This window comes from Bos taurus, chromosome 21 (assembly GCF_002263795.3).
Source record: "Bos taurus isolate L1 Dominette 01449 registration number 42190680 breed Hereford chromosome 21, ARS-UCD2.0, whole genome shotgun sequence".
Taxonomy (NCBI): Eukaryota; Metazoa; Chordata; class Mammalia; order Artiodactyla; family Bovidae; genus Bos; species Bos taurus.
The window spans coordinates 69,180,976-69,197,962 of record NC_037348.1 but is presented as its reverse complement, the minus strand read 5'-3'; the positions used below and the strand labels follow the sequence as shown (position 1 = coordinate 69,197,962).

Below are 16,987 nucleotides of genomic sequence, written 5' to 3'. Positions count from 1 at the left end.
GCGGGCTCTCGGGCGCCGTGACGCGCCGCCTGGACCTCGGGGCCGCTGGTACCGCCCCCGCCGCCACCCGGGCCCGGTGGGGCTGAGGCTCGCGGGCCAGAGGCGCGCTCCGGGGTCCCTCCCGCGCTGCCAGGCTGGAGCGACCCGGGCATGCTCCTGGGGGCGATCGCGCTCGTCCTCCCCGTGGCGGGGCCTGGACCCGGCGAAGCCACATTTGGGGGTCCAGATCCACTCCAGGGCGGGCGTGCAATTTGCCCAAAGGGAGCTGCGTCTCTGCTTTCCACGCGGGGCGCTCTGGGCACTCACCTGCCCCGCGGTGAACTCGGGACCTCGGCCTGGCGTGGGCGCCCTCTGGTGGCCACAGAGAGGACAGCCCGTCCCCTCATCCACCCGCTCGGGCAGGGACCCCCCCCCCTCCCCTTGCTGTCACAGGGCACCCCGGCATCAGCAGGCGGGCTCCATCCATCCAGGAGTGAGGCTGCCCTCCAGCTGCCCTCGGTTCTCAGGCTGCGGGTCCAGGGAGTAGCGACGGTGTTCTCAGGTCACCTGGCCGACACAGGAGAGGGTGGCCACAGTGCTCACTGGCCACAGTGGGTCTCTTGGAGACCCCACTCCGAAACTTCCTTCCTGCTCCTCCTGTGCAGAGACTGGGCGCCCAGAGACGGTGCACGTGGTCTGCTGGGCTCCCGTGTTCGGGCTGAGTGCACTGTAGCCCAGCACACCCTAGGTGGACTCGGGCTTGGACATGACTGGCCCTACAAGTCATAGAAACGCCAGGGTAGGCCCCAGGGGGTAGGGGTGGTCTATGCGGCCCCTGCCCCAGGGCTGGGAGTTAGTACCTCTAGTTCCTTTCCTGGGGCATTCTTGGTACGGAGGAGTCTGGAGTCTGCCCCCTGGCCTCTGCCCAGGGCTCAGAGAGCCACCGAGCTCCCTGGGCTCCCAGGCCCGAGGCAGGGGGAGACCAGACACTCTGCCTGCTCTTTTCACACCCTCGTGGGGATTAGGGATTCAAGCCGGGGGGAGAGGGGCTGCGCCAGCGCCCCATCCTCCCCCTCCCTCCTCCCCACGCCCCCCAGCCTCATCCCCTGGGCTCCTGGGCAGAGCCAGGCTCCGACCCTGGGCAGGTCGCTTGGCCCCTGTGTCCGACTCCCTCTTCTCTCACACGGGGACACCACGGGTTACAGGTCGGGTGCCAGGCCTCCCTCGGTGACGGTGACAGGATGGGCAATGCTCCTGTCCCCCCACCCCCGGGCCACCCGCTCTGGGAATCCTCTGGAATAGCTGCAGGCGGGCTGCGTGCAAGGCTGCAGAGGCTGAAGGTGGGTGAGCCGCGGGGTCCTACCGGAGGCACGGCAGGGGGCGCAGGGTTTCGGGAATGCGGGAATGGGAGGTGGGCTGTGTCCCTGCTGAGGGGCGGGACTGTGGTGGGCGGGACCGAGGGTGGGCGGGGCAGGAGGGGTGGGGGTCTCCTCTTTGTCTCAGGATGCCCACCGGGAGCCTGGAGAGGGCTTCGCTGACGTCACCTTTAGCGGGGAGGCAGTGGGGTGCTTCCCCGTCCGTCACTGGTGCTGAAGGACCCGTGCGGGGGCTGCCACCCCGAGCCCTGCCCTGGGGAGACCCCGGGGCTCCAGGCCAGCAGGTGTGAGATGGAGGCCTGGGGGGACCAGGGGAGTGCCATGGGGGTTCAGACAGGCTCCAGAGCCAGGTGCTGGCTGAGGCACCCTCTCCCCCAGGCCCTGGTCTATAAATAGCCAGCATGCCTGCGGGTGGGGGAAGTTGGGCTTTTCTATAAACAGCCCTGTCCAGGCGGGCAGCTGGGGCCCGGCCAGTCACACGGCCCAGCCCGAATTAGAACGCTCCCCAGCAGAAGCCCTGTAGGCGGCAGGCCTGTCCCCAAAGCCGGGGCAGCACAGGGCTCCCTGTGACCTCACTGCACAGCGCACACGACGCCCCAGGACACACGCCTCTGAACCTGAGACAGGGCGGGAATGAGCGCCGGTGCAGACGCTTTGGAACAGAGTTTGGCGGGTTCTTAGGAAGTTGAATATAAAACTTGGCATGTGACGCAGCCATTCTTGTCCTAGGAATCTGTCCCTGAGCAATGAAGATGGACATGCAGAACACAGACTTTCACAGCGGCATGGCTCACAGAGCCTTGCACGGAGACTGCCCGAGTGTCCACGGACAGGAGAATGGACGGACAGAATGTGGTGTGTCCATCCACCAGAACGCCACTCAGCCACACGAAGGAATGGCGTCCTGACACACTCCACAGCGCACACAGCACAGCTGTCTCCAAGTCACGCCAGGGGAGGTGAGCCCGTCACAGGAGGCCACGTGCTGTCCGATTCCGCTCAAGTGAAATGTCCATGGAAGGTCAACCCATAGCAACAGAAGGCAGTGCAGCGGCTGCCGGGGCCGTGGGAAGGGGGAACGCAGGAGCTTCAGGGGGAGGACGGAAGTGTTCCAAAAGTACACCGTGACGACTGCACAGCCTTGTGAATCTGCTGGAAAGGCAGCTGCATTACACACACTTACAACAGGCAACGTTTACGCGTGTAAGTTACGGCCCCATGGGGCTATGCTCGTCTCACCACGGCGCTGGCGTCTGCTTGCCGTTCGCCCTGCCGCTCTCCCAGGTGCTCTGTGGGGGCAGCGAGGCCCCTCCATCCCTCCATCCACCTTCCTGCCAATGCAGCCCCCCACCCATCCATCCACCTGTCTATTCCTCCCTTCCTCTACCCACCTGTCCACACATCCATTCATCCACCCACCCATCTGTCCATCATCCATCCACCCACCCATCTGTCCGTCATCCATCCACCCATCCATCATCCATCCATCTGTCCATCCATCCACCCATCTGTCCATCATCTGTCCATCCACCCACATCATCACAGCCATTGTGGTCACACCACATTCACCCATGAGTTGTAAACACATCATAGTCCCTGCTGGGCTAGCCTTGTTCTTTATTGCCCAAAGTTTCTCCAGTCTTGGTAGCACACACACACAGGGTGGGGGCAGTGCAAGGGGCCCACAGGGTCAGTGAGGAGATGGCAGCCCCTCTGGCCCCTCGGCCTGGATCCTGGCCTCCCCTCAGCCCAGTGGGGCCTGGAGGAAGGGGCAGCAGGTGTAGGCCGGGTGTCTTGTTGATGAAGGGACCCCAAGGGCAGCCCCCTCCCCACCTCAGGGCTGGAGGTGTATGGCGGGGGTGCCAACTCCATGGGGGTTTCCCTCTTCTGAGTAGAGGGGCCTTGGCTCTCCTGTGCACGGCCAGACAGCCTGCCTCTACCCGAAGGCCCTGGGTCCCCTCACCCACCTACTTGTCCCCAGCTCGGCCACACAAAACAGTAGAAACCCACAAATCATCCCATTTCAGTTAAAAATGACTGCTTCAGCCCAACTGAGTGAGTTGGGGGCAGAGCTGTGGAGCGGGGGCTCCGGTCCTCCCTGGCTCCGCCGCTTCGGTGGGGAGGTCTGTGAGGGCCTGTCCCCAGGGGAATCTGGGAGCCAGGTCACAAGCTCAGGGCGCCCCGGACGCAGCCACTGGACCCGCCCCCTCCAGGTGGCCGGGTGGGGGCCGTGGTGCATGCGGTGTGGGTCAGGGCTAGGCTGCGGCATTTAGAAAGCAGACCACGAGGGCAGGAGCGTGCAGGCAGGCCAGGGGGGCGCCAGGGGGTCCTGGCCTCAACAGCCCGAGGCTCCGAGAGGCCGCGGTGAGGCCAGGTAAGGCACGGACTCTGGGCTTCCCGGGGGCTGGCCCAGCCTGGCCCGGGGCCCCGCCCAGCAGCTCGCCCGGCAGCCCTGCCGTGGCTCCTCACTTGGCTCTGGACCTGGGCCTGAGGCCTGTGGGGAGAGGAGAGAACGTGGTCAGAGCGGCCTGGCTGGGGGCCGCGGCACGGTGCCCACCCCAGAGGCCCTTTCTCTGGAGCAGCGAGGCGCCCTCAGGTGGCAGGTGCCAGCTGACCCCCAGCAGGCTGGCTCCCGTCCACCCATCGGGCCCGGGGTCGCCAGGCATGCTTCTCGCCTGAGACGGACGGACGGGCGTGGTCTCCGTGGTGTCCTGTTTCCGAGTCCCACCCCGGCCACACTCTCCGGCTCACTATCGCCGGCTCTCCCTGGGGCTCACTCGGCCACTTCCCCACCAGCCCCTCAGTGGGGGCCTCCTGCACTCTTTCTGCTCCATCCTCAGGGCACCAGCACCCCCGGCCCCCAATTCCTGCTCCTGTGTGCACCCAGCGCCCTCCACGCTCTCGAGTCCAGGGACCCTTGCCTGGCTGTTTCCCCCAAAGGCCCTGCTCTCCTGGCCCCCACGGACCCAGGCAGCTCGTGGGGGGTGGGCATCAGTGCTCAGAAGAGACAGACGAGAACAACCGGGGCAGAAGCAGATGGTCGGTCACTCCCGCTGGGGCCCTGCCCCATGAGGAGCCGGCAGGCAGGGCCCAGCCGGCGGGGGTGGGCAGATGGAGGGGGTGCGGCTGTCCTTAAGAAAGGACCCGAGGAGGCGGCCTAAGGCCACTCATCCCGTGGGCATGGGAGCACTGCACCGTGGGCACAGACCACCCGCCCCCGACACTGCCCACCAGGGCGAGGGCAGCAGGGAAGCTCGTGGGAGGAAGGACAGGACAGAAACCAAAGTGCAGACTGAGAGCCACCCCTGGCCTCGCCCACTGGCTGCTCACTCATCCCAGAGTGAAAGCCACACTCGGGCAGCAGAGGGTCCACCGAAACCGCCAGCTGACCTCTCAACTGGTGTCCGTGCCGCTGAGCACGGGGCAGACGGGCCCGTGAGCCTCTCCTGCGGTGCTCTGGGGAGGACTTCTGTCACTGGGTGTGGGTCCTGCCCCCAACGCAATCTGGACCCGGCGGGGGAAGAACAGGATGCCCCCAAAGTGACTTGTGTCTTCAGCGTGACACAAGACGGGGGTGACTGGGTGTGCGGTCCCAGTAGGACCTCGGTCCAGAAAAGCAAAGCAACGGCCACAACGGGCAGACGGAGACGCGGGGCCGCCCTGAGGTTGCAGGGGAGGCTGGCTCGCCATCCAGGTATGTGGTGGGGAACGGCCCTGACCTGGGGACCAGGGACGAGCCCAGGGGTGGCGTGTCCTGACGACTCAAACTGGTCTGTGAAGTGCGTGGGGAGGGGGTGTGGGTGGAGAAGGAAGCAGATGTTAGTGGTTTTCCTATATTTTGCATGTTTTTGAAATTTCAAGGTGAAGAGTAGATGGTGTTCACTGGGACCTCCTTACAAAATTTCCTTCAACTTGAAGTTTTTTTCCAAACAAAAAGCAGGGAGACAAAGAGGAGCGGCCCTCCCTCCCTCCTAACCCGGGGACGAGGGGCTGGCGGGGGGAGCTCGAGGGAGCTCAGACCCCACACTAGGCTCAGTGATCTTCACCAGACAGCGGTCACATGTGGCTGCGGTCCCCAAACCCACAGAGGCACCCCCCAAGGTCCCCCACACCCAGGGCCAGCAGCTGGGGCTGCAAGGCCAGATCCTGGCCCCAAGGGCTGTGCAGGGCTCCTGTAAAGTGAAGGCAGGTGTGTCAGAGCAGAGAGCCCAGCTGGCAACCCCCCAGGGGCGACCCCTGGAGCAGAGGGAAAGGCTGTGCCTGGCGGCCAGAGCTGCCCCGGACCACACCCCTGCCCCAGCCTCCAGCACCTGCTGGACCTCGCCTCAAGTCCAGCGGGCAGGAGGTGCGTGGAGAACCAGGGCTGCCCTCATGCAGCTCCGGACCCAGCAGGGCTCCCAGTCCCCACATCCGATCATGGTCCACAGCCCAGGCCGGTGTTCGGCGAGGACCCAGGCCTGTTGCTCTGGTCACACCTGTGAGCCTTGTCAAAGACCCCAACTGGCCCGCCCACTTTCAGGGGTCCTGGGAGGCCCGGAGCCCATCACCAGGGAGTCACCTACAGACCCGTCCCTAGGTCTCCTCCCCCCTAGAAAAGAGACCTGAGCACCTCTGCAGGGGCGGGCAGCCTGCCTATCCCTCTCTGGCTCCCTGGGGATGCGTGTGGCTTGCACCAGGGCCAGAGGAGGGTGCCCTGAGGAGAGACCCGGAGAAAGGGGAGGCCCTGGGGGCGGGAGTGAGCCAGCCGCTCAGGCAGGAGGGCCTCGCTCCCACCCTCAGGGCCCTGGAGCCCCGTTCACCCGTCTGCAGGCAGCGGAGGCCCCATCTGCCCCAGGAAGAGACGAAAAGGCAGCTAAGCAAGGCTCTGAGAGGGCAGGAGGGGAAGCCGGATGCCAGGAGGGTCCCGGGGAGGGCTGGGGGAAGTGATTAGTGTTGAGGAGAGCTGGCGCAGGCCTGGCCCTGCCGCCAGTTAGTGCTGAGCGCCAGGCGGGTACCTACCTCACTGGATCACACAGAGCCTTTTTGTTTTATTATCGTCAGGGTCGGGGGCAACCTCTGCTTCCAAATAAAAGAGACACGTTCAACAGCTCGTCCCTCACGAGCGACCCTGGACTTAAGAGTCGGGGCTGGGGCCACATGGATGCCGAGTCGAAGTGCAGCCGCGCCCCAGGCCCCCCGCCGTGCCCGGCTGGGGCTGGCATCACCAGGCAGAGATAGTGTGGGTTAGGGGCGCAGCCGCCGGGCGGGGCCCTCCCAGTGCAGAGACACTGCTGTCTCCTCTGCGGCAGGTCCGGAGGGGCGGGGAATCGCCCACTCTCGGGGGCAGCGGCTGGCCTCAGGGGAGGTCCAGGCCCCGGCGTGGGATGGATGAGCTCGGACCATGTGTCGATGCCCCCAGCCCCCCTGCTCCGAAGGGTGGGGAGGGACACAGCCCCGTTGACTCGCCCGCCCGGCATCCCTGCTCCGCAGGGTGGGGAGGGACAGGACCTGAGTTACCTTCCTGGTTCCTGGAGGAGCGCTTCTTCCTCCGTTTGCCTGTGCCCTTTGACGTCCGGCCCTGAGCCCTGGGGAGGGTGCTGGACCCCGACGAGTCAGTCACGGCATCCTCGGAGAAGGACCTGTCCAGGGAGGTGTCCAGCGCAGAGTCTGGGGCTGTGAGCTCCCCGTCCCCATCCTCATCAGGGCCTGCAGCGGGGAGGCCGGCGCGGTGGCAGTGGGCAGCTGCGTCCTCCAGGCCCTCATCTGCACTGCTGGCCTCAGCCTGGCGGGCACCCAGTGTGGCCGGGGGCTCCTCAGCGTCTGGGCTCAGATCCATGGCTTTGGGGGGCTGGTCACTGAAGTCGAGGGGCTTCAGGGCTTGAGCGTCTCCCAGTACCACTGGCCAAGCCCCTGCAGGGGGTTGGGGGCCCTGGGGGTCCTCCGTGGGCAGGAAATCGCTGGCATCTGTGTACCAGGAAGAACGCCTCTCCAGGGCCCCAGGGCCACCCGTCTCTGATGAGTCTCCAGTGGGCTGGCGGCTGGTGGGAACGGCATCCGCGAGGTCCCAGCCCTGGGGCTCCCTGGCGGCTGCAGCATCCAGACCAGGCTCAGAGGTGGGGGGGCTGGCACCTCCCACGGGGTCCCTGGTGGCGGCTGTGGATGAACTACTGGTCAGTGGAGGGCACAGGCCCCACCCCCTGAGTGAACCCAACCCCCAGGGCCCTGCTCAGGATGTCCCAAGTCAATACTGCCTGTCCTGTGAAGCCCCCTCCCTGGGAAGCCTTCCCTGGTGGTTGAGTGGGTTCCCACGGGGCAGGCCTGAGCCCTGGATTCCACAGTCTGTACCCAGCGTGGGGGATCAAGGCACACTGGGCCCATGGCGATCACATATGTCACCCCTTCCCCCTGAACCCCCAAGGCAACCTGCCCAGGAGTGGAGGGTCCCACCCCAAGGCCTCGTCCCGCCTCCCCCAGCCACCTCAGAGCTCCTCTGAGCCCCAGGGCATATGTCAACGAGCTCATTGGCCCAGCTCTCCTGCCTGCCTGGGGGCCGGATGAATGGCTGTCACAGCAACCAGGGAACCCTCTGCTGCAGCAGAGATGTGTGCAAGGATCATGGGACTGAGGTGTCCCTTATCTCAGGGCAACAGGGAAGAGGGGCAGGCTCTCCTGTGCAATCAAGGAGGGCTTCCTGGAGGAAGGGAGGCACTAGGCTGCAAGGAGGGCTTCCTGGAGGAAGGGAGGCACTAGGCTGCAGGGATGGTGGGAAGGGAAGGGTGAGAGAGGGGGTGGAGGGTCTCACCAGGTGCCTTGTTCCTCGGGGGGTCGGTGGCGGCTGCCCTGCTGGCCGCCTCTGCGTCCCCTCGGCCGCGGGCCGTCTTACGCAGCTGGAAGCCCTTCCTGATGTCAGCCAGCAGGGCGTCGATGACACACACCTCTTCTTGCTTCCCGCCTCCCCTCCTGGCTGAGGAGCCCAGAGACCATCAGGGACACTGCCCAGCGTCCCCAGAGCCCCTCAACTCTCGAGGAGGGAGGAAAGGCCACAGCCCAGACTGGGTGGTCCCCAGCCGCCCGCTGCCCAGCTCACCGGCCTTGCCACCCTCGCCCCGCGGCCTGCGGGCCTCCTCCTCTGCCAGCTGCTGCTTCCTCCTCTCAGCCTTGGCTGCCTGCTCCTTCCGATCCTTGTTCTCCTGCGGGACGGACGCAGCCCGTGACCCCAGGCCTCCGGCACCCCATTCCACCTGCCCTGCTCGGGGACAGCGGGGACTGCAAGCCCACCACACATCCTCCCACCCACCTTCAGGGCACGGAGGAAGAGATCCCGGAAGGTCTTCATGGTGCTGAGCGTGTCCTCCAGGGATAGCTGCTGGGTGTCCTCACACAGGTAACTAGCCAGCTCCAGCTGCTTCTGCTCGATGGCCTGGAACACCTCCTCCAGAGCCTGCGAGTCTGTGATGCTGGCCTGTGTAGAGGGGAGACGTGGGGAGGGGGGGGTCACGGCCTGGGGGGCAAGGGGGCGGGGCCGGGGCTGTGGTGGGAGGGGCAGGGGCCTGCGGTGGGAGGGGTCAGGGCCTGCGAAGGGTCAGGGGTGGGCCGGGGGCGGGGCCTGGCCGGGGCGGGGCTAGGGCGGGGCCAGGGTCCCACCCACTGTCACAGGAGATGCCTGCTCTGGAGCCTCTGGAGCGCTAGGTGCGGCCACAGCAGGACGGCCACTAGCTTAGGCTCTGCAGGCAGCGGTCGCCAGGGCTCTGAGGGCCAGGGGGCTGAGCCCTTCAGCCCAACGTCAGGCGAGACCCCTCAGCTGCGGAAACCGCCTGGGGGCCAGGAGCAGGGGCTGTTCTCCTGCAGGGGCCCTCGCTCTAGCTCTCTCCTCCCCAGGCTCACCCGCCCTGCTCGCGCTCCCACTTTACGGTAGACCCCAGGCCCGGCAGACACTCCAGCCCTGGAAAGGCTGGAGCACTTGCCTGGAGGCGGTGCGAGTACTGCTCCTGCACCTCCGGGACGGAGGAGGACACTTTCCGCTCCATCTCCAGGAGCTTCTTCAGGTTAGTGCTGGACTCCGAGTGGATGGCATCCAGGTTGATCCTGAAGGCGCCAGTCAAAAGCTGCTGTCCAGCCTTGCTAGGACAGCGGGGCCCCCGAACAGCACACCCTCAGGGACAGTGGCCCCCGACAGCACACTGGCTGCCAGAGGCATGTCAGAGCTCTAGGGTGGGCTGAGCAGTGTGGGGTCAAACGCCCACCTGAGAAGGTGCTGGGCTGGCGGTGTCAGGACAGTGACCCCGACGGCTCAGCCTGCCCTCCTTGCCTGACTCTCTGCAAGGCTCAGCCTCCCCAGGACCGGAGAACCTTCCATGGTGGCATGGAGCCGGGCCAGCCAGTGCTGAGTGTGGACCCTGCCCTCAGAGCCGCCCCTGGGCTATGTGATCCCACAGACCTGATCCTACTTCCTGGGGCCTCAGCTCCCCTGACTGTACAGTGGGGGCAGCATGGACATGTCATGAAAGTCAGCCTCGTGAGGGGGCCGTGCCGGACCAGCCCCTGGTGTGACCGTGGCTGGGTCACTCCCGGTCCCTCTAGGCTGTGCAGGGACAGGCCACAGTGGACACAAGGCCCTGTGCCAAAGGGGAGACTGTCAGGCAGCAGATCTGGGGCCCAGGGTGGGGCCCCAGCACGGGAGCAGCCCAGTTGAGCCCAGCTGCACCGGCCAGGGAGTGGGCAGGGGAGGGGAGGCACCTACCCTGCAGCTCGGGCGGGCAGCTCCAGGTCCTGGGGTAGCTGCAGGAGGTCGGGGTGGCTCTCCTCCACTTCCTGCAGCACGACGTGTCCAGTGAGGCCCACTGAGGCGACACACCCAAGGCCGCCATGCAGGCCCCACCCTCGGCAGCTCTGGTCCACGTCCCTCGGGGAAACCCCTGGCACCTTGAGCCTCCAGGGCTTCCCTTGGGCCTGACTGCAATTCTCACGGTTTTGCTGTCCCAGGGTTGGGGCGGGACGGGGGCTGGTCAGAGTGGGTGCGGGCTGCAGGGCGGGACAGTGCTGCAAAGGGGAGACCTGGGGGGCTGGGTGGGGCCCCCGGGGCCTCTGGACCTGTGTGCTGCACTCAGGAGGCACCCCGCCCCCGCCACTGGTACCTCCAGCACGTGGTGCAGCAGTGTGACCCGGCTCTGCTGGGACTTGGTCTCCGTGAGCTTCAGCAGCGTGCTTATCTTGAAGCCATCAGCATCCCCAGTGTGGCTGCCCTGTGAGGGGAGGGCAGGGAGGGAGTCCCTTGGGCTGGTGGAGGGGTGGGGGTCGGGGGTCTGGGAGCAGGGGTGGGCTGGGTGCCGTCCACTCACGTAGTTGAGGAAGTTCCCGATTTTCAGGATCAGCTGGCAGAAGACGGGCAGCCGGTGACTGGTGAGCAGGCCTGCGGGGCAAGGTCCCTTCATGCCTCCCCTTGGCCTGGCCCCCAGGCTCCGCCCAGGGTGGGACAGGGGCATGGGGCGTGAGGGAGGGGCAGGGCAGTGGAGCCCTGACCCCAGGAAGCTTGGGGCGTGCCGCCAGCAGTGCTCCCTGAACCCCAGTGCCCGTTCTGTGGGTGAGGACGCTGAGGGGACCTTCTGGAACCTGCGGCCACCTTGGCTCTCGGCTCTGTGGTCGAGGTGACAGGGACATCATCCCTGAATGCAGGCCCAGCAGAACCGGGTTATGCCTCAGCGGTCCATCCCGTCCATGTCCCTGCCACGTGGCTGTGGTGACTCCCCGGCTCCTCGCTCAGGGAAAGTGATATGTGTGTGCATGTGTGTGAAAGCATGTGCATGCATGTGTGCACCTGTGGATGTGTGAGAGCACATGCATGTACATACCTGCATGTATGTGTGTGCATGCATGTGTGCATGCGTGCGAGTGTGCACATGTGTACCAAGAGCATGTGCACGCACAGATGTCTGCATGTGTCCAAGAGCACGTGCACGCGTGAGAGTGTATGCACACGTGTACATGCATGTGGGCACCTGTGTGTGATGGCACATGTATACACATGTCTGCATGTATGTGTGCATGTGTGCACCTGTGAGTGTGCATGCACGTGTCTGCATGTGTGCAAGAGCGTGTGCATGTGCACATATGTGAGCGCGTGTGGGTGTTTCTGAGCACATGCACGTGTGCGTACGTGCACATATATATGTGTGGGAACATGTGTGTGGGCACGTGTATGGGTGTGTGTGTGCGTGCCCACATGGCGTGTGCACACGTGACTGTGCATGCATGGCATGGCCCTCAGTACCGGGCGGTGGTCTGTGGGGAGGGGAAACTCAGCACCCACAGGCGCTGTCCAGGGCCAGCCCGCCCAGCCCCGCATCTGCACTCACTCTCACAGGCGGCGAGCAGCAGCTGGGCCTTAGGCCGCACCATGTCCAGCACGACGGCCGTGCCCTCACACAGCAGCATGCACTCGATCCGAAGCTGGTAGCTGGGGCGGCAGAGCAGGAGTTCAGGCTCCAGTGGCCCCCATCCACCTGCCTGGGACCCGCAGGGTCCTCTCAGCTCGGAGCTGCCGGGGGTCTCATGGCCTGGCCTGGTTTAACATGCACATTCCCGGGCCAGGCCCCAGATGGGATCTGGCAGGACCGGGAGGGCTCAGCAAGAGCACTTTGGACAAGCCCCCAGGTGCCGAGGACAAGGGCAGTCGCCCTCTGTGGGACAGTCCCCTCCTAGAGCAGAGGGATCACACAGGAGGGCCTGGGCCGGCCTGCAGGAGGCCACGGAGCTCTGCCCACCACCCACCCCCACGACGTCCCTGGCCTGGAGGAAGGGCTGGACCCCACAGGGCCCCTTAGAGGGCCCCGAGGCTGGGGGCTGCATCAGAGATGTCGGCCCCCACCCTTCATGGAACCCCAGGGAGGGGTCTGCACAGCCCTGCCGTCTGCTCCGGGCCCAGGCCCAGCTGCCGCCCTCGACCCCTGCCCATCCCGGGGGCTACCAGCTGACCAGGGGATGTTCAGCAGGAGGAGGTAGAACTGGTCGGCGCTGGCGAGCCTGGCCTGATCCTCCGTGAAGGAGCGCAGGTTCTCGATCTGCGGGAGGCACCCACGTGTGCTCGCTGCAGCCCGCTCACAGGAGCAGCTCTGCATGGAGGGGCCCGGGCTCACCTGTCGCCCCGCTTACTCACCTCGTGCTTCTCCGGAAGAAGCTTGAGGAGCTGCTTGAGGACCTCCACGTCAAACTTGGTGCTGTCCCCAGCCCGGATCATGGCGGTGACCTCCTCGTTGGAGCTGGAGGGGCAAGAGGGTGGGGGTGGCCGAGGACGGCACGAGCCATGGTCCTCAGCCTCCTGGGACCCTGCCTGCCTGGGATGGCCCTGGGCCCACAGCCCCACGCCGGTCACAGCAGGCTTTCTCCCTCCACCTAGGGAGTCTCAGGGCACAGAGAAGGCAGGCCACCTGCCCAGGTCACGGCTGAATGACGCACTCCCCAGCTGCCCGAGCGCCCCCTGCCTCCTTCCAGGGGGCTGCTCAGGACACAGGGTAAAGGCTCAGCGGTACCCAGTGAGCTCCCGGGCAGGGCACCTGCCGCTAGGAAGCACTCAGGGCAGGGAGGCAGGGCCAGGTCCTTGGCCTGCCGCTGCCACCATCCGTCTGTGGCTTTAGAGGATCCCTGCCACTCTTTGGGTCTCATATTCCCTAGGGAGGCTGGACTGATGGTCTTCAGGGCCCCCAGCAGAAATCTTTTGCTGCTATTATCTGACTGACTGCAGTCCCAGGGATGGGGTGTGCACTTCCCAGGGCGGCCTGCAGAGGGCACTGCTGAGCCCAAGATGGGCCAAGGCAGAGGCTGGGCTTCTTATCCAGGCATCGAGATCCTGGATGCTCACCATTTAAACTGCTTCAGGAAGATGTTGAGGTTCAGGCTCTTCTTGGAGTCCAGAAAAGTGATCTGTAAAACAGCCCCAGCCCGTCAGTACCTGGAGGGCGGCCACGGAGCCCTGTCTGAGCCCGGGCCCCATCCCTACCTCCTTGGGCTCCTTCCTGGCCGGGGCCACGGCCTGCTCCTTGGGTTTGGCCGTGGGAAAGGAGAAGAGCCGCTCGATGCTGGAGAAGTCGGGCTCCACCACCTCGGTGTCGGGGCTGCTCAACGTTGCCCACATGGAGCTGCCCTCTGTGGGTGAGGGGGCTCCAATCAGGCTCACACCTGACCCCCAAGTCCAGAGGCAGCTGGTGCAGGCCTAGAGGGCTGGCAGGAGTGCCCTGCCTAGGGCCCGGCCCAGGGCAAGCATACAGCAGGCACTTGATAAATGCCCAAAGAAGCCCTCCAGCTGATGCCATGTCGTGTGCGTGCGTGCGGGTGCCCAGGGCCCCGTGTCCAGGCTGGCCGGTGACCTGGCCTCTAGCCACCCATGGCTTTGACCTTCTCTCGCATCAGCACGCCCAGCCCCTGGGCCCACGCAGTGCAGGGCCCCAGCAGCAGAGACCTGCCACCCTCCAGGGGGCGTGTGGGAGCACAGGGGCCTGAGGGGCGACCCCTGACCTGTCCCCGCCCCCTGCTCCAGGAGGAAAGCCGTGGGGGCCGGGCCTCACCGCGGGCCACACTGGATGGCAACTTCTGCCAGTTCAGCTTCTTCATGCGCAGGGTGGGAGGGTTCACGCGCCGGTGGCGGGGTACCCAGGCCGAGCCCAGGCCGCCGTCCACCTGGGCCACGATGATCTCCTCCACGCTGCCCGCGGTAGGGGGCCCAGAGACCCCGGGCAGGGGTGGCGGCGGGGGCGGGCCCCCCAGGCCCGGGAGGGGAGGTGGGGGAGGTGGGGGCGGGCCCCCCAGGCCCGGGAGGGGCGGTGGGGGCGGTATGGTTCTAACAGAGTTAGGCAGTGGGGGTGGCGGGGGCGGCGGGGGCGAGGGGAATGCAGCCCTCATACCCGGCAGGGGCGGGGGCGGGGGCGGCGGCGGGGGAGGGGGAGGTGGGGGAGGGGGCGGCGGCCGGGGCGCGGTTGTGGGGCCAGGGAGCGGGGGCGCCGGTGGGGGCGGGGGGCGCTCCAGCGGCTCCGGGGCTGTTGGCTGCGGTGCCGGCCCACGCTCGCCCTGGACGCTGGCGACGGGAGGGCTGCCGAGGGCCGCCGCTGGCTGCTGGCCCCCCAGGTCTGCCGTCGGGGTGCCAGAGTTTTGCGGGGAGCTGCCCCTTTGGCTTTGGCCAAAGTCGGCCTGGGTGCTCTTGTGGGCCTTGTCCAGGGAGCGGGGGTGGGGCCGGCCCTTGATGGACAGGAGGCGTTCAACCATCTCCTCCAGGGTGCACTCCTGGCCTGGGGTGGGGACATCCGGGCTTAGGATGCGGTCAGGGGCCAAGTATGGCCTCCTCCACCCGCAGGCCGAGAGCCCTGTCTGCCCACCAGGCTGGGCTCGGGGAGGGGGACGCAGGCTGGGGCTGCGGGCTCGGTGCTCCTCCCCCAGCCCCGCCGGCTCACCGTCCGTGGCCAGGAGCACCGCCCGGTTCACCAGGCTCTCCAGGGCCTCCCAGAGCAGCTGGCTGGAGCGCAGGCTGGGCTCCAGGTGCAGGAGGCCCTGCAGCACAGACAGCAGGTGGGCAGACGCGGGGGAGCAGCTCACCTGGGGGTGGGCAAGGAGTGCGGGTCGGTGGGCCTCACCCGCAGGCCTCCCCGCCAGGGTCCCTGCGCCCCAGGTGGTGGTGGTGGAGTCGCTCGGTCGTGCCCAACCCTGCAACCCCATGGACTGTAGGCCCTGCCAGGCTCCTCCGTCCACGGGCATTTCCCAGGCAAGAATACTGGAGCGGGTTGCCATGCCCTTCTCCAGGGTATCTTCCTCACCCAGGAATTGAACCCAAGTCTTCTGCATTGCAGGTGGAGTCTTTACCTACTGAGCTACAAGGGGAGCCCCGGTAACGAGCCTGAGTTAGGGCTCCCCGATGGGCGCGCTGGTGACACCAGGGCCGGGGGACAGCGTGTGGGGTGTTAGCGGTTCCCTGGTCCCCGCCCACTGGAAGCGCCCCTGCCCAGGGTGACAGCCCAATGTCTCCAGCTGTTTTTGGACGGCCTCTGCAGACCCCGGCCCCTGGCTGAGAGCTGCCGGGTTCAAGGAAGACGGGGCCTGGGCTGGACTGGAGCTCAGCTCCGTCTCAGCCTCTCACTCGTCCCAGCGTCCCCTCGGACCACCCCACAGCGGCCGGGCTGCTAGGCCCAGGACCACGCAGCCACCCTGTCCTGCTGGGTCCCCGCCCCAGGCTCCGCCTCTCCAGTCCCCTACCCGGGTTGGCTCGGGGTGTGGCTCTGGAGCTGCCTGAGGCCCAGCAGGGTGGGGTGTGAGCGGGGCAGGACATGCGGCTCCTCGGAGCCCTGGCCCCCCCGACCCCCGAGTCCTGGGAGGCGCTGCCCGCCGCGTGCACCTTGTGGAAGAGTGCGGAGAAGACCTCCTGGTGGCTGTTGATGTCGATGCCGCCGAAGGCCCGCAGCAGCTCCTCCTCGTCCTCGGCCCTGGCCTCCCTGAAGGCCTCGAGCTGGATCAGCAGGTCCCCATCCTCCAGGTCTCTGGGGTAGGGGTGGGGGAGGGCGGGGGCCAGAGTTCAGCTGGCTGCCCCCCCACGCCAGCTGCCCCTCCCTGGACAGACATGCAGACCACCCTGAGCAGGGCCTGTGGTTCCCACAGCAGGGGCGGGGGACGCTGTGGTCTGTCGGGTGGGCTTCTCCGGTCAGCTCCACGCCCCTTGGGACAGGAAGCGTGAGTTCTCACACCTGCATGTAGAGACGGCACAGCCACGCTGCATGGGGCGTGGGGCGGAGGGCAGGGGAGCACCAAGGCGCTGGCCTGAGCTGGGGTGCTGTGCCCACCGAAGCCAGCCCTGACCGGTCCTCACATCCAGCAGGCCTCTCTCCACTAAGGCCAATTCAGCACCAGTCACGTCAGCTGGGAGCCTCCTCACGGGGTGGCCCCGCGCCCTCTCCCCTGGGAGGAGTGCGGTCCTGGTTAGGACCAGGATAGGGTTCTTAGCCTCACGGGCTTCTTTAAAGGTTGACTGATAAACAGAGAGTGTCCCACGCGACATCTGGGACACACACTGACAGTCTGGCTACACTCCAGTTTAACCGGGCATCCTGTATTAAACCCGGGGACCCTGGTTCTGGGGCAGCTGCTGGCCGCTGGGGGAAATTCCGCAGAATGGCCTGTGCAGTTAGGGATGGCAGGCTGGGTCCTCCCTGGGCCTGGCCCCAGGATGGGTGGGCCTGTCGGGGCTACTCCGGGAAGCCCCCCTCCCCGCCCACCTGGAGGTGTTAACTGGGAGCCGGGGGGAGGTGCGTGGGGACTCACCGCAGCCGCGTCAGGACGTCCAGCAGCTGCAGCCCTGGGAAGGGACAAGCGGATCACGGGCACGTGGAACACTTTCCCCTCGACCCTTTCCCTGGGCTCAGCCCCACCACCCACAGTGCCAGCTTGTGGATCAGGAGGGGAGCCCGCTCCCCGGGTTGCTGGAGGCACGGGGCTCTGGGAAGACCACACTGGACACGCATGGTGCCCGGGGAACAGGCACGCCACAGCAGCAGGGCCAGGCCTGGATGTCAGCCAGCGTGCCCGCCTCCCTCCACGCGGCAGCCTTGCACCGGGATCCCTCCAGCACTACCATCCAGAGGTCCTGAGGCCCTGTGTCCTCTGAAGGGTGCAGGAGGGCAGGA

The 16,987-nt window shown here is 66.6% G+C and overlaps 1 protein-coding gene and 1 long non-coding RNA gene across 8 annotated transcripts in view; one reads left to right on the top strand and one right to left on the bottom strand.

The window, feature by feature from the left end:
- Nucleotides 1-1,254: 1,254 nt before the first annotated feature.
- On the top strand, nt 1,255-3,389 carry LOC104975460 (uncharacterized). Its single transcript, XR_814326.2, has 2 exons — nt 1,255-1,319; nt 2,085-3,389. It is a non-coding gene; the product is annotated as an uncharacterized lncRNA (long non-coding RNA).
- INF2 (inverted formin 2) overlaps nt 2,956-16,987 on the bottom strand; it is a 28,512-nt gene continuing 14,480 nt past the window's right edge. For 3 of the 7 annotated variants that reach the window (XM_059879391.1, XM_059879390.1, XM_059879389.1), the window contains exons 5-21: nt 16,626-16,659; nt 15,706-15,847; nt 14,771-14,912; nt 13,892-14,608; nt 13,327-13,472; nt 13,189-13,250; nt 12,487-12,589; nt 12,306-12,391; nt 11,687-11,787; nt 10,673-10,743; nt 10,469-10,576; nt 10,075-10,145; nt 9,299-9,419; nt 8,632-8,796; nt 8,422-8,524; nt 8,137-8,298; nt 2,956-7,487 (exon numbers count right to left, since the gene is read on the bottom strand). In XM_059879391.1, the coding sequence (XP_059735374.1) occupies nt 6,691-7,487; nt 8,137-8,298; nt 8,422-8,524; nt 8,632-8,796; nt 9,299-9,419; nt 10,075-10,145; nt 10,469-10,576; nt 10,673-10,743; nt 11,687-11,787; nt 12,306-12,391; nt 12,487-12,589; nt 13,189-13,250; nt 13,327-13,472; nt 13,892-14,608; nt 14,771-14,912; nt 15,706-15,847; nt 16,626-16,659 (3,131 nt within the window). In that variant the 3' untranslated portion in view covers nt 2,956-6,690. The remainder of the gene's footprint in view (nt 7,488-8,136; nt 8,299-8,421; nt 8,525-8,631; nt 8,797-9,298; nt 9,420-10,074; nt 10,146-10,468; nt 10,577-10,672; nt 10,744-11,686; nt 11,788-12,305; nt 12,392-12,486; nt 12,590-13,188; nt 13,251-13,326; nt 13,473-13,891; nt 14,609-14,770; nt 14,913-15,705; nt 15,848-16,625; nt 16,660-16,987) is intronic. The other 4 variants (XM_059879392.1, XM_059879393.1, XM_024982197.2 and 1 more) reach the window with 4 other exon arrangements.